The 22109-nt window shown below is 45.0% G+C and overlaps 1 protein-coding gene across 1 annotated transcript; it reads right to left on the bottom strand.

Annotated features, from left to right (window-relative positions):
* Positions 1-14051: 14051 nt before the first annotated feature.
* Positions 14052-15224, bottom strand: LOC138360098 (ring-infected erythrocyte surface antigen-like). Its single transcript, XM_069320040.1, has 2 exons — positions 15076-15224; positions 14052-14523 (listed from the first exon to the last, which is right to left on the bottom strand). The coding sequence occupies exons 1-2, from the start codon at positions 15222-15224 to the stop codon at positions 14052-14054; spliced, it is 621 nt and encodes a 206-aa protein (XP_069176141.1).
* Between the last annotated feature and the right edge of the window lie 6885 nt (positions 15225-22109).

Raw genomic sequence — 22109 nt, forward strand, 5'->3', positions numbered from 1 at the left:
ATCTTTATAGGTTAGGTTAGGTTAGGTAGCCGAAAAAGTTAGGTTAGGTTAGGTTAGGTAGGTTAGGTAGTCGAAAAACAATTAATTCATGAAAACTTGGCTTATTAGGCAAATCGGGCCTTGCATAGTAGGCTGAGAAGTGCGTTCTGGCTACTAGATACGACATATATATATATATATATATATGTGTGTGTGTGTGTGTGTGTGTACTCACCTACTTGTAATCACCTAGTTGTGTCCGCAGGGGTTGAGCTCTGGCTCTTTGGTCCCGCCTCTCAACCGTCAATCAACAGGTGTACAGATTCCTGAGCCTATTGGGCTCTATCATATCTACACTTGAAGCTGTGTATGGAGTCAGCCTCCACCACATGCATTCCATTTGTCAACCACTCTGACGCTAAAAAAGTTCTTTCTAATATCTCTGTGGCTCATTTGGGCGCTCAGTTTCCACCTGTGTCCCCTTGTGCGTGTGTCCCTTGTGTTAAATAGCCTGTCTTTATCTACCCTATCAATTCCCTTGAGAATCTTGAATGTAGTGATCATGTCCCCAAACTCTTCTGTCTTCCAGCGAAGTGAGGTTCAATTCCTGCAGTCTCTCCTCGTAGCTCATACCTCTCAGCTCGGGTACTAGTCTGGTGGCAAATCTTTGAACCTTTTCCAGTTTAGTCTTATCCTTGACTAGATATGGACACCATGCTGGGGCTGCATACTCCAGATTTGCGTGTGTGTGTATGTGTACTCACCTATTTGTACTCACCTATTTGTGCTTGCAGGATCGAGCATTGACTCTTGGATCCCGCCTTTCCAGCTATCGGTTGTTTACAGCAATGACTCCTGTCCCATTTCCCTATCTTCCATTTTCCATTTTGTGTGTGTGTGTGTGTGTGTGTGTGTGTGTGTGTGTGTGTGTGTACTCACCTAGTTGTACTTACCTAGTTGTGGCGGGGGTTCAGCTCTGGCTCTTTGGTCCTGCCTCTCAACCATCAATCAACAGGTGTACAGGTTCCTGAGCCTATTGGGCTCCATCATATCTAGACTTGAAACTGTGTATGGAGTCGGCCTCCACCACATTACTTCCTAATGCATTCCATTTGTCAACCACTCTGACACTAAAAATGGTCTTTGTAATATCTCTGTGGCCCATTTGGGCACTCAGTTTCCACCTGTGCCCCCTAGTGCGTGTGCCCCTTGTGTTAAATAGCCTGTCTTTATCAACCCTGTCGATTCCCTTGAGAATCTTGAATGTGGTGATCATAATCCCCCCTTACTCTTCTGTCTTCCAACGAAGTGAGGTTTAATTTCCGTAGTCTCTCCTCGTAGCTCATACCTCTCAGCTCGGGTACTAGTCTGGTGGCAAACCTTTGAACCTTTTCCAGTTTAGTCTTATGCTTGACTAGATATGTACTCCATGCTGGAGCCGCATACTCCAGGATTGGTCTGACATATGTAGTATATAATGTTCTGAAAGATTCCTTACACAAGTTTCTAAATGCCGTTTTTATGTTAGCCAACCTGGCATATGTCGCTGATGTTATCCTCCTGATATGAGCTTCAGAGAACAGGTCTGGCGTGATATCAACCTCCAAGTCTTTTTCTTTCTCTGACTCCTGAAGAATTTCCTGTTCCAGATGATACCTTGTATCTGGTGCCCTTTTTCCCACCCCTATCTTCATTACATTACATTTGCTTGGGTTAAACTCTAACAGCCATTTATTCGACCGTTCCTGCAGCTTGTCTAGGTCTTTTTGAAGCCTCAAACAGTCCTCTTCTGTTTTAATCCTTCTCATAATTTTGGCATCGTCCGCAAACATTGAGAGAAATTAATCGATACCCTCCGGGAGATCATTTATATATATCAGAAACAAGATAGGACCGAGTACAGAGCTCTTTGGGACTCCACTGGTGACTTCACGCCAATCGGAGGTCTCACCTCTCACCGTAACTCTCTGCTTCCTATTGCTTAGGTACTCCCTTATCCACTGGAGCACCTTACCAGCTACATCTGCCTGTCTTTCCAGCTTATGTACAAGCCTCTTATGCTGTACTGTGTCAAAGGCTTTCCGACAATTCAAGAAAATGCAGTCCGCCCAGCCCTCTTTTTCTTGCTTAATCTTTGTCACCTGATCGTAGAATTCTATCAAGCCTGTAAGGCAAGATTTTCCCTCCCTGAACCCATGTTGGCGATTTGTCACGAAGTCCCTTCTCTCCAGATGTGTTACCAAGTTTTTTCTCATGATCTTCTCCATCACCTTGCATGGTATACAAGTCAAGGACACTGGCCTGTAGTTCAGTGCCTCTTGCCTGTCGCCCTTTTTGTATATTGGGACCACATTCGCCTTCTTCCATATTTCTGGTAGGTCTCCCGTCTCCAGTAACTTACTACACACTATGGAGAGTGGCAAGCAAAGTGCCTCTGCACACTCTTTCAGTATCCATGGTGAGATCCCATCTAGACCAACAGCCTTTCTAACATCCAGATACAGCAGGTGTCTCTTGACCTCCTCTCTCGTAATTTCGAACTCTTCCACGGCCGCCTGGTTTACCTCCCTTTCTCCTAGCACAGTGACCTCACCTTGTTCTATTGTGAAGACCTCCTGGAACCTCTTGTTGAGTTCTTCACACACCTCTTTGTCTTTCTCTGTATACCTGTCCTCGCCTGTTCTAAGTTTCTATACCTGTTCTTTCACTGTTGTTTTCCTTCTGATGTGACTGTGGAGTAGCTTTGGTTTGGTCTTGGCTTTGTTTGCTGTATCATTTTCAAAACTTTTCTCTGCTTCTCTTCTCACCCTGACGTACTCATTCCTGGTTCTCTGGTATCTCCCTCTGCTTTCTGGTGTTCTGTTATTCCGGAAGTTCCTCCACGCCCTTTCGTTCAGTTTCTTCGCTTCTAAAAATGCCCTATTATACCGTGGATTCTATTATATACATACCTATTATACCATGTGTGTGTGTGTGTGTGTGTGTGTGTGTGTGTGTGTGTGTGTGTGTGTGTGTGTGTGTGTGTGTGTGTGTGTGTGTGTGTGTGTGTGTGTGTGTATTCACCTAGTTGTATTCACCTAGTTGTGTTTGCGGGGGTTGAGTTTTGCTCTTTCAGCCCGCCTCTCAACTGTCAATCAACTGTTTACTAACTACACTAACTACTTTATTTTTTTCACACCACACACACACACACACACACACCAGGAAGCAGCCGGTGACAGCTGACTAACTCCCAGGTACCTATTTACTGCTAGGTAACAGGGGCATTCAGGGTGAAAGAAACTTTGCCCATTTGTTTCTGCCTCGTACGGGAATCGAACCCGCGCCACAGAATTACGAGTCCTGCGCGCATCCACCAGGCTACGAGGCCCCATAGGCCCCACATAGCCTTGTGTGTGTGTGTGTGTGTGTGTGTGTACTCACCTAGTTGTACTCACCTAGTTGTGTTTGCGGGGGTTGAGCTCTGGCTCTTTGGTCCCGCCTCTCAAAGTGTGTGTGTGTGTGTGTGTGTGTGTGTGTGTTTGGGTGTGTGTGTGTGTGTACTCACCTAGTTGTACTAACCTAGTTGTATTTGCGGGGGTTGAGCTCTGGCTCTTTGGTCCCGCCTCTCAACCGTCCATCAACAGGTGTACAGATTCCTGAGCCTACTGGGCTCTATCATATCTACACTTGAAACTGTGTATGGTGTCAGCCTCCACCACATCACCTCCCAATGCATTCCATTTGTCAACCACTCTGACACTAAAAAAGTTATTTCTAATATCTCTGTGGCACATTTGGGCGCTCAGTTTCCACCTGTGTCCTCTAGTGCGTGTGCCCCTTGTGTTAAATAGCCTGTCTTTATCTACCCTATCAATTCCCTTGAGAATCTTGAATGTGGTGATCATGTCCCCCTAACTCTTCTGTCTTCCAGCGAAATGAGGTTTAATTCCCGTAGTCTCTCCTCGTAGCTCATACCTCTCAGCTCGGATACTAGTCTGGTGGCAAACCTTTGAACCTTTTCCAGTTTAGTCTTATCCTTGACTAGATATGGACTCCATGCTGGGGCTGCATACTCCAGGATTGGCCTGACATATGTGGTATACAAAGTTCTGAATGATTCTTTACACAAGTTTCTGAATGCCGTTCGTATGTTGGCCAGCCTGGCATATGCCGCTGATGTTATTCGTTTGATATGTGCTGCAGGAGACAGGTCTGACGTGATATCAACCCCCAAAACTTTTTCCTTCTCTGACTCCTGAAGAATTTCCTCTCCCAGATGATACCTTGTATCTGGCCTCATGCTCCCTACACCTATCTTCATTACATTACATTTGGTTGGGTTAAACTCTAACAACCATTTGTTCGACCATTCCTTCAGCTTGTCTAGGTCTTCTTGAAGCCTCAAACAGTCCTCTTCTGTTTTAATCCTTCTCATAATTTTAGCATCGTCCGCAAACATTGAGAGAAATGAATCGATACCCTCCGGGAGATCATTAACATATATCAGAAACAAGATAGGACCGAGTACAGAGCCCTGTGGGACTCCACTGGTGACTTCACGCCAATCGGAGGTCTTACCCCTCACCGTAACTCTCTGCTTCCTATTGCTTAGATACTCCCTTATCCACTGGAGCACCTTACCAGCTACACCTGCCTGTCTCTCCAGCTTATGTACCAGCCTCTTATGCGGTACTGTGTCAAAGGCTTTCCGACAATCCAAGAAAATACAGTCCGCCCAGCCCTCTCTTTCTTGCTTAATCTTTGTCACCTGATCGTAGAATTCTATCAAGCCTGTAAGGCATGATTTACCCTCCCTGAACCCATGTTGGCGATTTGTCACGAAGTCCCTTCTCTCCAGATGTGTTACCAGGTTTTTTCTCACGATCTTCTCCATCATCTTGCATGGTATACAAGTCAAGGACACTGGCCTGTAGTTCAGTGCCTCTTGTCTGTCGCCCTTTTTGTATATTGGGACCACATTCGCCGTCTTCCATATTTCTGGTAGGTCTCCCATCTCCAGTGACTTACTATACACTATGGAGAGTGGCAAGCAAAGTGCCTCTGCACACTCTTTCAGTACCCATGGTGAGATCCCATCTGGACCAACAGCCTTTCTAACATCCAGATCCAGCAGGTGTCTCTTGACCTCCTCTCTCGTAATTTCGAACTCTTCCAAGGCCGCCTGGTTTACCTCCCTTTCTCCTAGCACAGTGACCTCACCTTGTTCTATTGTGAAGACCTCCTGGAACCTCTTGTTGAGTTCCTCACACACCTTTCTGTCATTCTCTGTATACCTGTCCTCGCCTGTTCTAAGTTTCAATACCTGTTCTTTCACTGTTGTTTTCCTTCTGATGTGACTGTGGAGTAGCTTTGGTTCGGTCTTGGCTTTATTTGGTATATCATTTTCAAAAATTTTCTCTGCTTCTCTTCTCACCCTGACGTACTGATTCCTGGTTCTCTGGTATCTCTCTCTGCTTTCTGGTGTTCTGTTATTCCGGAAGTTCCTCCACGCCTTTTTGTTCAGTTTCTTCGCTTCCATACATGCCCTATTATACCATGGATTCTTCTGTTGCTTCACGGATTTTTCCCTTTGGGCCGGGATGAACCTGTTTACTGCCTCCTGACACTTTTGGGTAACATAGTCCATCATACCCTGTACAGACCTGTCTCTGAGGTCTGTGTCCCAAGGTATTTCACTTAGGAAACTTCTCATCTGTTCATAATTCCCCTTTCGGTATGCCAGCCTTTTGATTCCTAGTTCTTTTTGGGGGGAGATAAGTCCTAGCTCTACCAGGTACTCAAATTTCAATACACTGTGGTCACTCATTCCCAAGGGCGCTTCCATCTTAACTACCCTTATATCCCACTCATTTAGGGTAAATATCAAATCGAGCATTGCTGGTTCATCTTCTCCTCTCATTCTTGTTGGTTCTTTGATGTGCTGGCTTAGAAAGTTTCTTGTTGCCACGTCCAGCAGCTTAGCTCTCCATGTTTCTGGTCCTCCATGTGGGTCTCTGTTCTTCCAATCTATCTTCCCATGGTTGAAGTCCTCCATAATTAGTAGTCCAGATCCATTCCTGCTAGCAACAGAAGCTGCTCTTTCTATTATGTTAATGGTGGCATGTTGTTTCTATCATATTCATGTCTAGGTCTTCTGTCATTTGGTGGTGGATTATATATGACTACGACTATAATTTTGTTCCCTCCATTTGTTACAGTACCTGCTATGTAGTCATTGAAACTTTCACAGCCCTGAATATCCATCTCCTCAAAATCCCAGCCTTTTCTTACCAGCATAGCTACACCACCCCCACCTCTTCCTTCCCTCTCTTTCCTCATAACATAATAGTCCTGTGGGAACACTGCATTTGTTATCGTTTTCGTGATCTTTGTTTCTGTGAGGGCTATTATGTCTGGGTTTTCCTCTAGTACCAGTTCTCCACGCTCATTTCCTTTATTTGTAATTCCATCTATGTTAGTGTACATCGCTTTGAGGCTCACTTTCTTCTGTCCCTTCTCAAATCGCCTCCTTGGTGAGTGTTCTGCTGGTAGGGGAGGCTGTTCCATGGGTGTGAGGACCCGTGAGGTGGATAACAGGGTCTCAGAGGATATTGGGATGAGGGGCGGGGGATCCAGTGAAGGGAGAGGGACAGGGAGGGTATGGGGTGAAAGGGGAGGGAGGACGGGAAGGAAAGGGGGGAGGGAGGACTCGGGAGGAGGGGAGGGGTAGAAGGGTGGGGATTGGGTGTGGGGAAAGGGAGATTTGGCTGAACATTTGAGTGGGGGCAGGGAGGGTTTGGGGTAGGGGGTTTTCTATGCAGAGGAGGGGAGCGGGGTTGTCCTCCCTTCTGGTGTTACTGGGTAGCTGGTTGTGGGTTCCCCCCTCGCCTCTGGGGGTGTTGTGTTGGGAGCTGTGACTTCCTGGTTTTCCCCTCTCGCCCTGCGCCTCTTCCTTGCTTCTGCCGCCACGGCTATCTCCTCCCTTGTCATGTCTCTCTGGAGGAATACATTTTTGAATTATCCCACGTTTTTCAGGGAACTCTTCCTTGATAGGATCTTCTCTTTTGTGTTTTCGCTTGCAAACACTATCTTTATCATTCGGTCTCGGTCTTTGTTGTACCAGCCTAGCCTGAAAACCTTCTCAATGCTATGCTCAGCCCCTTCCATGTCTAGTGCCCTTAGTACTTCATTCACTGCTGCTTTGTCCTTGTCATTCCACTCTGTCCTATTGGATCCTTCCTGCTCTTTAATACCCACAGCATCCACTGATCTGTTCCTTTCCAGCAGTTGGCTAGTGGAGCGTGCCGCCTCCTGTGAGGTGGCTGCTTTCATGGCCACCTCCATCACTGCAATCATTACTTCAGAGTTATTTTTTTTTAGTATTTCCGGTAAAAAAAAAATAACTCTGAAGTAATGACTGCAGTGATGGAGGTGGCCATGAAAGCAGCCACCTCACAGGAGGCGGCACGCTCCACTAGCCAACTGCTGGAAAGGACACACACACACACAGTGTGTGTGTGTGTGTGTGTGTGTGTGTGTGTGTGTGTGTGTGTGTGTGTGTGTGTGTGTGTGTGTGTGTGTGTGTGTGTGTGTGTGTATGTGTGTGTGTTTGTGCATGCCTTTGCATACCTGGTACCTTAACCACTCGACCCCACCATGACAGTGCAAAAGTCGTTGGTAGCCGAGGCAATATCCACAACGGCCCAACAGCACTTGGCGGTAAGCTTGGGCATAGATATTTTATCGAATAACCTCACTTTGTGTTACCATGTGAGCAACACAAGTGCGAACAAACTTGAATGGTTCCTGTTCTGCTATGAACCTTGGCGTACCAGGTACGCCAAGGTGCATAGTGCTCCTGGCCGTCTGGGTTCGAATCCTTCTTGGGTGTGGAGTTTTCAGTTGCATATTGGCTTGAGGACCATTCAAGCATGTTCATATTTGTGTTGTTCACATGGCCCCACAAAGTGAGATGATTCGGTGAAATATCTATGCCCAAGCTTACCACCAAGTGCTGTTAGGTCGTTGGGGATATATCCTCAGCTACCAATGACTTTTGTACTGTGGACTGAAGATTTCCTCCTAGACCAGCAATAACACTAGAGTAGTCATCATGTGGGTTATGCAGTAAATGTTGGCTCCGGGTCACTGCGTCCTGTACTCCAGGCCAAAACTCCAATATGTTGAAACCGGTAGAACACTCTCCTACGTCGCCAATGTAGATCTACCGGGGAATTACACTGTACCAACTGCAACAGTCTAATATATTAATAATATAGCATAGGAAATTATACCTAAGGAAATGAGAGAGGCTTTCTGGGATTTTCAGTAAATTATGCCTCTTATCTCGGTCGAAATTCAAATGTTAGGAGCTCACAACAAAATAAATGATTTTTAGATACAACCGGGACGCGTCCTTGGAGAATGCAACAGCTCGATATGTAGCAATTCGTTTGACGGCACGACTCTGCTGTACAATTTGCACCTCTGAGTGAGACAATTCTGCGGTTATAAGCACAAATATGGCGTCTATCTGGAGAGCACAGTGATGCATCCGTCTCTCGTACCATGAGCTCAGGAACTCCGCCCCATGGCGGGGCGCTCCTCCCCCTCTCATCAGCTGGTAGTCACGGCACACATTTTCGGTGCAAATTCAAACCTTGTCCTTTCCTGACATTCTCACTCCCTAAGATTCTAACTCCCCAACACTCTCTCTCACTAATATTCACATTCGCTAACATTATACCGGGGGTCGGAAAATGAATGATGAAATGAAAAGAATAATAAAGTAATGGGTGGATGTTTGGGGCGAGGGAGGAAGAGAAAGGGTGAGGGAGGTAAGAGGAAGGAGTATGGGAGTAGCGAGGAGTGGTCAGGTAGAGAGGTAGGAGGGAGGAGAAAGGAAGGAGTGGTCAGGGGAAAGGGAAAGTTTGAGAGAGGAAGAGAATGGGATCACTAAGGGAAGTAGAAGGTACATAGTTAGAAGTAGTAGTTGAAGAAAGTAGCTGCCACCATCCATTCTAAACTTAGTACAAATTAGACAAGGAATGGAACTTGTTTGTACTTTAAGCTGTTATTAACTGTTAGGAATGTATCAAAGACATCAGCTGTAAGCATATACCCATAATCTTTAAACCGGTAAGATCAGAGTGCTCCAAACTCTAGTTTGCAATATATCAGAAAAATCCAAGATCTATGGAACACAATTAAAGTCAGATTAAAAAGTAAGTTAATCAAGTACTTATTTAACACTAGCTGTACCCGGCCACGCATTGCTGTGGCTCAGCAACGCATGTGTGTTACTTAGCCACAGCAACCTTTCCCTGTCTCCCAGTCCTCCCCACCATTCCCCCTCCCTCGTTCCCTCGCCCTTCCAACAATTCCTCACTCCCCCATCCCCGCGTCCTCTCAACCAGTTCCCACTCCCCTGTCCCCTCGTCCTCCCCACCATCCCCTACTCATCTGTCCCCTTGTCCCCCCTTCCCCACCATTCACCATTCCCCTGTCCCCTCGTCCCCATCAGCCCCAACTCCCTATCCACTCATCCTCCCCATCATTACCCCTTTCACTATCCCCTCGTCCTCACTACCATTCCCCATGAATTAAGAAAAAAATTAAAAAAACGAAATGAAAAACAACGAAAAATAAAAAATAAACTATACTCACAAAATGAACGATATGGTAAACAACACAGCTCAATTGCAATACAATGTCACACAAAATAATTAAATCAAAATGAAAATAAATAGACATCTATGAAAATTTAATTTATCAATGAAACCCAAAACATTGAAATGGAATCGTAACATATATAGTATAGCATGTGTTGCTCTTATGTGCAACAGATGGCACTTTTTTTTTTAACCATATTTTTACCTGTCACAGGTGTGTCATCTGCACTTATACTCACTAAATGAACAGTGTGGTAAACAACACAGCTGAATTCCAACACAATGTCACACATAATAATAAAATCCCAATGCAAATAAATTGAAATCTTTGAAAATTCAATTTCTTTGAAATTCATTGCAATCAGAAACATTGACATGGAAACACAACATATTTCGTATTGTATGTGAGTTGCGATTATGTGCAGCAGATGGCACTGTTTAAAAAAAACCTGTTTTTACCTTTCACAGGTGTGTCATCTATATAGTAAGTATATAAAACACGTGTGTATTCGAATGGAATGTTGTGTCAAAATTTTAAAGCAATTGGTGAAGAACTTTCAGAGATTATAGAGTGTGTTGTTCTTACATCCAAGAGATTGCACTGTTTTTCAAAAAAGCATGTTTTTTCCTGTCACAGGTGAGGAATGTATATAATAGGTATATAAAAACATGCACCTATACACATGCAACGTAGTCACAAAATTTCAAAGCAATTGGTGAAGATTGCTTTGAAATCAATTGCGGTGAAGAAAGAGGTTTCGAAGATTCCCTCACATGAAAACAAATAAAAAACACAGTTTTACAAAAAAGGCATTTTTTTTCCCGTCACAGATGTAACATTCATATAGAATATATATATAAACCCGCTTGGATGCGAATGGAACATTGTGAGAAAATTTCAAAGCAATCGGTGAAGAACTTTCGGAGATTAACGATTTTGAACAAACGAACATTTCCATTTTTATTTATATAGATGATAAGTATTATAATTCAAGCAATTTAACTTAATGTTAATGTTGTCAAGATTAATATACAATGTGATTCACCCTCACAAGAATTCGAGAATACTACAACTGACTGCCCCTGAAATCACACAAAATGTTAAGTTTGGAAAACAAGAAATAAGTCACCTTAACGTTCACTCACCAAGGGTCTGAGCCTAATTTGAATAGAGAGTGGGAGGAGGAAAGGGTTGACAGGCAGAGTCCCCACCCAGCCTGCCAGCCTTGACTGGCTGCTGTTCAATCGTCCAGCCTCTCTGTCTGTTCTGTTCTGTTCCCTGCTGATGCTGGGGGTATCCTCTCCAGTGTACAGTTCTCTGGGTATTTATTGCGAATCTGGGAGCTAAACTCCGCCCACAAGTAGGAGGAAGAGGAGAAACCAAGAGAAACACAGCGCAGATAACCAAGAGGAACACAGCACACATAACTAAGAGCAACACAACATTGACAACCAAGAGGAACACAGCACAGAAAAACAAGAGGAACACAGCAGATTATATCCTCCCAGGTGGTGGCCAACCTGTCTTGTTTTGATGATTGTCGTCCAGGAAATTTACTATTTTCCTAGTGTGAAATCTCGCCAGTGTTTGAGGAGTAAATAGTGTTGACATTATTGTTAAGGTTCAGGCAGGGTTCCTACACACACGAGCATATGCAGAAGGCCACAGAATAAATACTCTGATAAATGCCAATTACATTCATGGTCAGGGAAACTTGTTAGGTTGTTGTTGTTGGTTAAGATTCAGCAACTCGAAACAAAAGTCCCAAGTAGCACGGGCTATGGTGAGCCCGTAGTGGGCTTGTGACCTTCGGGGTTATCGAGGTCATTGTAGGGAGGTGACTCACGTTCCCCAGGACGCAACCAACAACAGTAGCCTATCTCCAAGGTCACTACTTACTGCAAGGTGAACAGGAGATTCAGGAGTAAGATAACTCTGGCCAACGACTGACCTTCTCCATGATGTAAATCACAACAGGAGATTAACTCCCGGAATACTTACTTAATGCTACGAATATCTATACAAATTTGTTTTCAAAGAATCATGCACAAAGGTCTTGTGTTGCCGTGGAGCCGATCTCGCGACTACTCCGTTGTGAACCCTGGCTGGAATATTTCCCGTCCTCCCTCCTTCATTATCACTCCCTAACATTCTCCCTACCTAATTATCACTCCCTAACATTCTCCCTCCCTAATTATCATTCCCTAACATTCTCCCTCCCTATCATTCTCACTCCTAAATAGTCTCACTTCCTAACATTCTCCTTCCTAAACATTTTCACTCCCAAAACATTCTCACTCTCCCAACATTCTCCCTCACTAACATTCTAACTCCCAAACTTTCTGCCTCCCTAACATTCTCCCTCCTGTTACTAACCCGACCCCATCGTCGGAGCATGGAGCAGCGACGTCAACGCCATCTGTGAGTCCGCTCCCGAAACCCCCACAAAATTGACGGCGCCAACTGGCGGTGGCAGAATGATACCTGCAAGAGACTCTAGATTCCTGCCCTGGTCAGCCCGTAGAGTCGCTGTAGCTGACTTTTGGTGAGGTGGCGCCTCGAAATAAGCGCCATCTGTTATGATATCAGTTGCATGTCAATGTCAGAGTCCGTAAGTGGCATGTCCTAGTTTCACAAGTACCGGCCAGTTTACTGATGACGTGTCAGTATCCACAGAGGCGACGTTGTTGTTGTTGTTGATTTAGGGGCGACGACGGTCGTGGGATCGGATGCGCCCTGGCGTACCCGTGATGTGTGAATCGCGAAGCCAACTCGCAAAACAAGTGATGCCAAACACTATAAACTAATACGGCATATAAACGCACAGACGGGCAGATGATTGGGGAGCCCCAAGAGTCCCTCAGGGTGACAAGCACCGGCCCCGCCCCACACAGAGAACAACAGGTAGCAAAACCAAAACTCGGCCCCCAACTAAAATGCAAAACGTCATCCAGTGTCCTTCGGCAGAGCAGAAGCCAGCCGCCCACCACGACTGAGGGCACACCAGGAACCAACCAAGACCCGCCAACCCCCGGCACCTCTCGGCCAAGCCGGCCCCCGAACACCGTCACCCCGCCGGGAGAACCAGCCAAACACACACACACACACAAAAATCTATCAACAATCCCGTGACCCAAGGCGATATGTGCGCCAGGCGTCGCACAATTGGACTGGTGAAAAGGGATGCCAAACGGCAGTAACAAAGCCAAAACGCGGAAACAGGACGTGAAGTGGCGGCTCCCAGGCGGAGGTGTTCAGACATCCGCTCGTCGTCAAGGTTGAACCATGAGTCCACAGAGGCGACGTAGGGCTGCAGTGGTACGAAGATAATAAGTCTACCCTATTATATCTCTACTCCATTCTGCTTTACGTGAGCAGTGAGCTGCCGCCGAAGAGGAACTGAGTAGTTTTTGCTGTCTGCCTGTGAAGTGGCAGTGACAGAATTCGGCGTATCCCGGGACTGGCTAGAGGAAGAGACGACCGACAGTGAGGTGCTACGGAGGAGTGTAACTAGCTAGTTGCAAGAAGCTCATGCCAGGGGTTTGCTACCCTTGTATTTGTTCGTGTAGAGACCCAGCAGCGCGAGGCTGATATTCTCTGCCAGCACCAGGCTGGAGAGTGATTGTGGGCATTCACAAGGAGCACCTAGTGATACTGTAGATAGTCTGGCCCATGGTTAGGGTAGACTCGTTGGTGTTTCCCAGTACTGGTTGAGGACGGTACTGTGTGTTGAGCTAACACGGAAGTTGACAAGGCTGCATTGTATGAGCATCGAGGAGCGCTTAGTGTCCTATGAGAGCGACACATGTATATATATCAGTGTAGTAATACTTCGTTTATGATTCTATTTAAGGTGATGGGAAAGTGATAATATGTGAATATATTGATAAAGGATGAACTGTCATATTCCTTTCAACTCCCCCCTTGTTTTTTTTTACTTGCATTACCAAGCTCACTCCTTGAAAGCCACTACTGACTTGGGGTCGGATACTTTGGTTCCTCCAGCAAAGAACCCGGTTGTGACCCATAGTGGCCGTAACACTCCCAAACATTCTGCCTACCAAACATTTTCACTCCCAAATCATTCTCACTCCTTAACGTTCTCCCTACATAACATGCTCCCACACTAATATTCTCACTACATAACATTCTCTCTCCTCAATATTCTCATTCCCTAACATTCTCTTTCCTGGCATTCTCTCTCCCGAACATTCTCACTCCCTAAGATTCTCACTCCCCAACATTCTCACTTCCTAGCATTCTCTTTCCTAACGTTCTCTTTCCTAAAATTATCCCTCCCTAACATTTTCATTCCCAGCATTCTCACTTGGTTATTCTCAATGTTCCTCTTGGTTATCTGTCCTGTGTTCCACTTGGTTATCTGTGCTGTGTTCCTATTGGTTATCTGCACTGTGTTCCTATTGGTTATCTGCACTGTGTTCCTGTTGGTTATCTGCGCTGTGTTCCTCTTGGTTATCTGTGCTGTGTTCCTGTTGATTATCTGCACTGTGTTCCTCTTGGTTATCTGCGCTGTGTTCCTCTTGGTTATCTACACTGTGTTCCTCTTGGTTATCTGCACTGTGTTCCTCTTGGTTATCTGCACTGTGTTCCTCTTGGTTATCTGCACTGTGTTCCTCCTGGTTATCTGTACTGTGTTCCTCTTGGTTATCTGTGCTGTGTTCCTTTTGGTTATCTGTGCTGTGTTCCTCTTGGTTATCTGTGCTGTGTTCCACTTGGTTATCTGTGCTGTGTTCCTGTTGGTTATCTGCACTGTGTTCCTCCTGGTTATCTGTACTGTGTTCCTCCTGGTTATCTGTACTGTGTTCCTCTTGGTTATCTGTGCTGTGTTCCTCTTGGTTATCTGTGCTGTGTTCCTCTTGGTTATCTGTGCTGTGTTCCTCTTGGTTATCTGTGCTGTGTTCCTCTTGGTTATCTGTGCTGTGTTCCACTTGGTTATCTGTGCTGTGTTCCTGTTGGTTATCTGCGCTGTGTTCCTCTTGGTTATCTGTGCTGTGTTCCTCTTGGTTATCTGTGCTGTGTTCCTCTTGGTTATCTGTGCTGTGTTCCTCTTGGTTATCTGTGCTGTGTTCCTCTTGGTTATCTGTGCTGTGTTCCTCTTGGTTATCTGTGCTGTGTTCCTCTTGGTTATCTGTGCTGTGTTCCTCTTGGTTATCTGTGCTGTGTTCCTCTTGGTTATCTGTGCTGTGTTCCTCTTGGTTATCTGCGCTGTGTTCCTCTTGGTTATCTGTGCTGTGTTCCTCTTGGTTATCTGTGCTGTGTTCCTCTTGGTTAGCTGTGCTGGGTTCCTCTTGGTTATCTGTGTTGTGTTCCTCTTATTTTGTGTGTGCCGTGTTCTACTTGGTTATATGTGCTGTGTTTCTCTTGGTTATCTATGCTGTGTTCCTTTTGTTTTTTTTGTGCTGTTCGTCTTGTTATCTGTGCCGTTCCTCTTGGTTATCTGTGCTGTGTTTCTCTTGGATATTTATGCTGCGTTCCTCTTGGTTATCTGTGTAGTGTTCCTCTTGGTTATCTGTGTTGTGTTTCTTTACGTTATCTGAGAAACACAGACGACAGATATAGACAATAGACATCAATTATATATCAGCGAAGCATTATATATATCTCTAAATGATGGAATATCTGTATTTCTGTCTATTGTATACACCTAGTTGCATTCACCTAATTGTGCTTGCAGGGGTGAAGCTCTGCTCTTTCGGCCCGCCTCTCAACTGTCAATCAATCAACTGTTACTAACTACTAACTAGCTTTTTTCCACACACACACACACACACACACACACACACACACACACACACACACACACACACACACACACCAGCCGGTGGACGAGCAGACAGCACGCTGGACATGTGACCCTGTGGTCCCGGGTTCGATCCCGGGCGCCGGCGAGAAGCAATGGGCAGTGCTTCTTTCACCCTAATGCGCCTGTTACCTAGCAGTAAATAGGTACCTGGGAGTTAGTCAGCTGTCACGGGCTGCTTCCTGGTGTGTGTGTGTGTGTGTTGTAGGAAAAAAAAAGTAGTTAGTAGCAGTTGATTGACAGTTGAGAGGCGGGCCGAAAGAGCAGAGCTCGACCCCCGCAAACACAACTAGATGAATACACACACACACACACACACTTTGCTTGCCACTCTCCATACTGGTGTCACTGGAGACGGGAGACCTACCAGAAATATGGAAGACGGCTAATTTGGTCCCAATATATAAAAAGGTGACAGACTACAGGCCAGTGTCCTTGACTTCTATACCATGCAAGGTGATGGAGAAGATCGTGAGAAAAAACCTAGTAACACATCTGGAGAGAAGGGACTTCGTGACAAATCGCCAACATGGGTTCAGGGAAGGTAAATCTTGCCTTATTGGCTTAATATAATTCTACGACCAGGTGACAAAGATTAAGCAAGAAATAGAAGGATGGGGGGACTGCATTTTCTTGGACTGTCGGAAAACTTTTGACACAGTACCCCATAAGAGACTGGTACATAAGTTTTGAGAGAGAAGCAGGAGTGACTGGTAAGGTGATTCAGTGGATAAGGGAGTACCTAGGCAAAAGGAAGCAGACAGTTAAAGTGAGGGGTGAGACCTCAGTTTGGTGTGAAGTCACCAGTGGAGTCCTAGAGGGCTCTGTTCTCGGTCCAATCCTGTTTCTGATATACGTAAATGATCTCCTGGAGGGTATAGACTCCTTCCTCTCAATGTTTGCTGACGATGCCAAAATTATGAGAAGGATGAGAAGGACAGAGGAGGAATGCTTGAGGCTTCAAGAAGACCTAGACAAACTGAATGAATGGTTGAACATTTGGTTGTTAGAATAAAGATAGTTGTAAGAAGCAGGAGGCCAGATACAAAGTATCATTTGGGAGATGAAATTCTTCAAAGAGTCAGAGAGAGAGAGAAAGAAAGACTTGGGGGTTGATATAACGCCAGACCTGTCCCCCTGCAGAAGTACGTATAAAAAGGATAACATCAGCGGCATATTCCAGGTTGGCGAACATATGAACGGCATTTAGAAACTTGTATAAGGAATCATTCATAACTTTGTATACCACTGTTATGAAAAAGTTACTTGTTATGGGGGGTATAAGGTATTACTGAGAGGGCCAATAGCTAGAATCAAGATATAACAAAAACAGTGGGGTAGATAGGCCCGGCCCCCAAGGAACATAGGTTCCTGCTAATGCTTCAAGGCTTTAGACTACAGGTCTGTTGTCTAGTATACAACCATCTACACCACTTCAACAGGATTAATGGATACACCTCAGAAAGTAACTTATTTATTAAACCCTCTAACAACCCCCCATATACATTACTATAATAACAACACTTTCCACACTAAATTACGTTAACTACCTTGATCCACATAGGCAGGATACAAGGCTTACACTTGGGCAAAACTAGGGTAAAGTCTACTTGAATATAGGCACATGAAAGGCTTGAAGCAGCCTGGGGTAGCTAAGCCCCACGTGGTACCCTAGTCACAACACAATACACTTAGGGATGCCCAAAACACTGGCTTAGAATACTCAATAACTACAACTTTTGCCAGAGACCGGTTACACAGGGTTATACTTACCTTAGAGAATCACTGTAGACTAAGGTAAGGGAAAGTGAGAAGGAGGAAGAGAATGGAGACAGAGCCACAAAGGGACGATGTTGCCACAAGCACAGCCAGACCAGAGGAGGAGGAACCAGCACTTAGTCCTTGAGCTCTCTCATGGTGTTGTTGCCGGGAAGCTACCTAGTTGATCGTGCAGCTTCAAACAATACAAGTCTTCACCGGCCTTCGTTACTAGTTACTTTAATTGTTCTAAGAATAGCTGATAACTAGTTCATTATTATATTTAATCAACAACGAGCTCAGAGTCTGAATGTTCTGTGAGAAACAAGATTCATCTTACGTTTGGCAAGGGCGACGGGAATAAGACATACCCCCGGTTTTAAGGAGCTATGATATAAATGTTATTGTAATTAAATATCCTCCTCCCATGATCCAATTCTATGAATGTATAGTAATTATTTAGAGTTCACTTTGACCTCTGGTTTCCAACTAAGGAACCCAGGGTCGTAACAACCACATATGTCAGACCAATCCCGGAGTATGCAGCTCCAACATGGAGTCCATATTTAGTCAAGCATAAGACTAAACTGAAGAAGGTTCAAAGGTTTGCCACCAGACTAGTACCCGAGCTGAGAGGTATGAGCTATGAGGAGAGACTACGGGAATTAAACCTCACGTCGCTGGAAGACAGAAGGGTTAGGGGGACATGATCACCACGTACAAGATTCTCAAAGGAATTAATAGGGTAGATAAGAACATGCTATTTAACACAAGCACACACACTAGGGGACTCAGGTGGAAATTGAGTGCCCAAGTGAGCCACAGAGATATTAGAAAGAACTTTTTTAGTGTCAGAGTGGTTGACAAATGAAATGCATTAGGAAGTGATGTGGTGGAGGCAGCCTTCATATTCAGTTTTAAGTGTCAATATAATAGAGCCCAGTAGGCTCAGGAACCTATACACAGTTGATTGACAGTTGAGAGGCGGGACCAAAGAGCCAGAGATCAACCCCCATAAGCACAAATAGGTGAGTACACACATATCACCCAAATCCTCCCTCTCCTCCTTACCCCGAGTATCCTATACCTTCCCATCCCCTGGTCTTCCTCCTGCCACAAGCAGGCCCAGGCAAGAATTAGGCCCTCCATACCCCACCCCACCTCCCCCCAAACCCCTGTTAACTACTCCATAGGAGGGCAGGCCCTCACCTCAATCCTTGCCCCCCAACCCCAAGTACTACTTTTCCCCTCCCCCTCAGGACTTCTTCCTGTCCCAAACAGACCAAGGCAAGACTTAAGCCTTTTGTTTTCCACCTCACCTCCTCCTGAACCACTGGCCACTTCCCTACAGGAGGAGGAGGACCCTACCCAAGTAGAAATGCCCGTGGATCATTTTCCTACACTTACAGGGAGGGAGGGTGAAAATGGATATAGGAAAGTAAGCTTCAAGGTAATGTACTCAAACATCGATTGGATTACCAATAAAGCAAGCGAACTGGCGGAAAGGGTGCAGGAAAAAAACCAGATGTAATAGGATTCATGGAAACAAAATTGTCAGGAGTCATAACAGACGCTCTGTTTCCAAAGGACTACTATATAGTAAGGAAAGTTAGGGAAGGGAGAGGAGGTGGAGGAGTGGCCCAGCTGATAAGGAAGGACTGGAGCTTTGATGAGATGGAAATTCCGGGCTCTGACGGTTTCAGAGATTACATAACAGGAACTATGACAATGGGTGGACCGAGGATAATAGTGGCAGTCATTTACAACCTTCCATTAAATGACAGAAGACCCAGACATGATGTTGTTGATGATGTTGTGTGATAGGAACAGCATGGCAACCAATAATATAATAGAGAGTGCAGCTTCAGTTGCCAGCAGGAATGGCTCCAGATTCTTAATCATGAACAATTTCAACCATGGAGAGATAGACTGGAAGAATAAGGACCCACATGAAGGTGCAGAAACATGGAGAGCTAAACTCTTGGAAGTAGCAACAAAGAACTTTCTGAGCCAGCATGTCAGGGAACCCACTAGAATGAGAGGCAATGGCAAACCAGCTACATTCGAATTGATATTCACCTTGAATAAGTCAGAAATAAGAGAAGTAAAATTTGTAGCCCCCATAGAAATGAGTGACCACAGTATATTGACATTTGAGTATCTGGTGGAGGCGGATATCCTATCCAAGGATGGGATCGGAAGGGAAAAGACTGTATTACTGTAGAGGAAAATATGAAGATGAGGAACTTCCTAATGGAAAACAGAACTCAGAGAGAAGAATATACAGGATATGATGGACTATGTCATACAGAAATACCAGGAAGCTGCAGATAGATTTATCCCGGTCTAAAAGGAGAAAAGCGAAGAGCAACAGAAGAATCCATGGTTCAACCAGGAATGTTAGGTAGCGAAGCAAGTGAGTAAAAGAAAATGGAGAAAGTACAGGAATAACAGAACACCAGAGAGCAGGGAGAGATACCAGAGGGCAAGAAATAAGTACCTCAGAGTGAGAGAGAGAAGCAGAGAGACAGTATGAAAATGACTACGTGAGTAAAGTTAAGACCCGACCAAAGCGGCACCACAGCCACATCAGGAGGAAAACAGCAGTGAAGGAACAAGTGATGAAACTGAGAAAAGGGGAGAATAGATGCACAGAAAATGACAAGGAGACGTGTGAAGAACTCAACAAAAGATTCCAGGAGGTCTTCACAAAAGAACAAGGAGAAGCCAATGCGCTAAATGTGGAGGAAGAGGAAACCAAGCAGCCTTGGAGGATTTTGACCTCAATAGTGATGAGGTCAAAAGGAATCTGTTGGAGCTGAATGTGACAGAGGCTGTTGGGCTTGACAGAATCTCACCGTGGATACTAAAAGAAGGTGCAGAAGTCCTAAGCGTGCCACTCTCTATGGTGTATAACAAGTCACTGGAAACAGGAGACCTACCGGAAAGCTGGAAGAGAGCTAATGTAGTCCCAACATACAAAAAGGGTGACAGGCAAGAGGCACTGAATTACAGGCCAGCTTTCCCAACCTGTTTACCATGCAAGGTGATGGAGAAGATCGTGAGGAAAACGTTCGTAGAACATCAGGAGGGTTCCAGCATGGGTTCAGAAATGGTAAATCGTGCCTCACTGGGTTAATAGAATTCTATGACCAAACAACAAAAATTAGGCAAGAAAGAAAAGGGTGGACAGACTGCATTTTTTCTAAGACTGTCAGAAAGCTTTTGACACAGTACCCCATAAAAGGCTGTTACGAAAGTTGGAGCAACAGGCAGAAGTAAAATGGAAGGTGCTCCAGTGGATAAGGGAGTATCTAAGCAACAGGAAACAACGAGTAACTGTGAGGGGGGGGGATCTATACTTGGACCCATCCGGTTTCTAATATATGTAAACGATCTTGCAAAGGGTATAGACTCAGTCTTCTCAATGTTTGCTGAGGAAGCAAAAATTATGAAAAGAATCAAGACAGATGATGATAGACAGAGACTACAGGAGGACCTGGACAGCCTAGAGAAGTGGTCTAGAAAATGGCTATTAAAGTTCAACTCAGGAAAGTGCAAAGTAATGAAATTAGGTGAAGGGAGCAGAAGGCTGAACACAAGGTACCATCAAGGAGGTGAAATCCTACAAGAGTCAAATAGGGAGAAGGATCTGGGGGTTGATATCCTACCGAACCTGTCCTCAGAGGCTCACATCAAAAGGATATTCTCAGCGGCACATGCTAGACTGGCCAACATAAGAAATGGCTTTAGAAACTTATGTAAGGAATCGTTCAGGCCCCTGTATACCACTTATGCCATATATATCCTGGAATATGCAGCTCCAGCCTGGAGTCCATACCTAGTTAAACACAATACAAAGTTAGAGAAGATTCAGCGGTATGCCACCAGACTGGTCCCGGAACTGAGAGGTATGAGCTACGAGGAAAGGCTAGAGGAGCTGAAACTCACGTCCCTGGAAGACGTAATAGTAAGACGGAGACATGATAGTCAACTAAAAAATTCTCAGGGGAATTGTCAGTGTGGACAAAGATAAACTCTTTAGCACGGGCGGTACACGAACAAGGGGACACATGTGGAAGCTGAGTACCCAAATGAGCCACAGAGACATTAGAAAGAACTTTTTCAGTATTAGAGTAGTTAACAAATTGAATGCATTAGGCAGTGATGTGGCGGAGGCTGACTCCATATACAGTATAATACAATTGTACACATACAATTGTATATATGGCAGAGCCCAGTAGGCTCAGAAACCTGAACATCAGTTGATAGACAGTTGATAGCCGGGACGAAAGAGCCAAAGCTCAACCCCCGCAAGCACAACTAGGTGAGTACAGCAATATGGACAATGTTAGGCTAACACTGATATATAAGCACTGTCATACAAAGAATGTTATAAGCACTGTTAGGGTATCACTGCTATAAGCACTGTTAGGGTAACACTGCTATAAGCACTGTTAGGGTAACACTGCTATTAGCACTGTTAGGTAAAACTGTTATAAGCACTGTAAGGGTATCACTGCTATAAGCACTGTTAGGGTAACACTGCTATAAGCCCTGTTAGGATATCACTGTTATAAGCACTGTTAGGGTAACACTGCTATAGGCACTGTTAGGGTAACATTGCTATAAGCACTGTTAGGGTAACACTGCTATAAGCACTGTTAGGATAACACTGCTATAAGCACTGTTAGGGTAACACTGCTATATAAACAAAGTTAGGTAAGCAGTGTGAGGTAATCAGTGTTGTGAAAGAGGAACACGTTCAGGAGAGACTCAGCGGTGTTCCAGGAACCCAGAGGTTGCCAGGTCGACCAATGTGTTAAGGAAACGAGTCATAATATTCGTCGTCCTGGACTGGTTAGCTGCGGCTCTGGCTTGACAACACAGCTCCAGT

The sequence above is a fragment of the Procambarus clarkii genome, unplaced genomic scaffold, assembly GCF_040958095.1.
Source record: "Procambarus clarkii isolate CNS0578487 unplaced genomic scaffold, FALCON_Pclarkii_2.0 HiC_scaffold_95, whole genome shotgun sequence".
In the NCBI taxonomy this organism is placed as follows: Eukaryota; Metazoa; Arthropoda; class Malacostraca; order Decapoda; family Cambaridae; genus Procambarus; species Procambarus clarkii.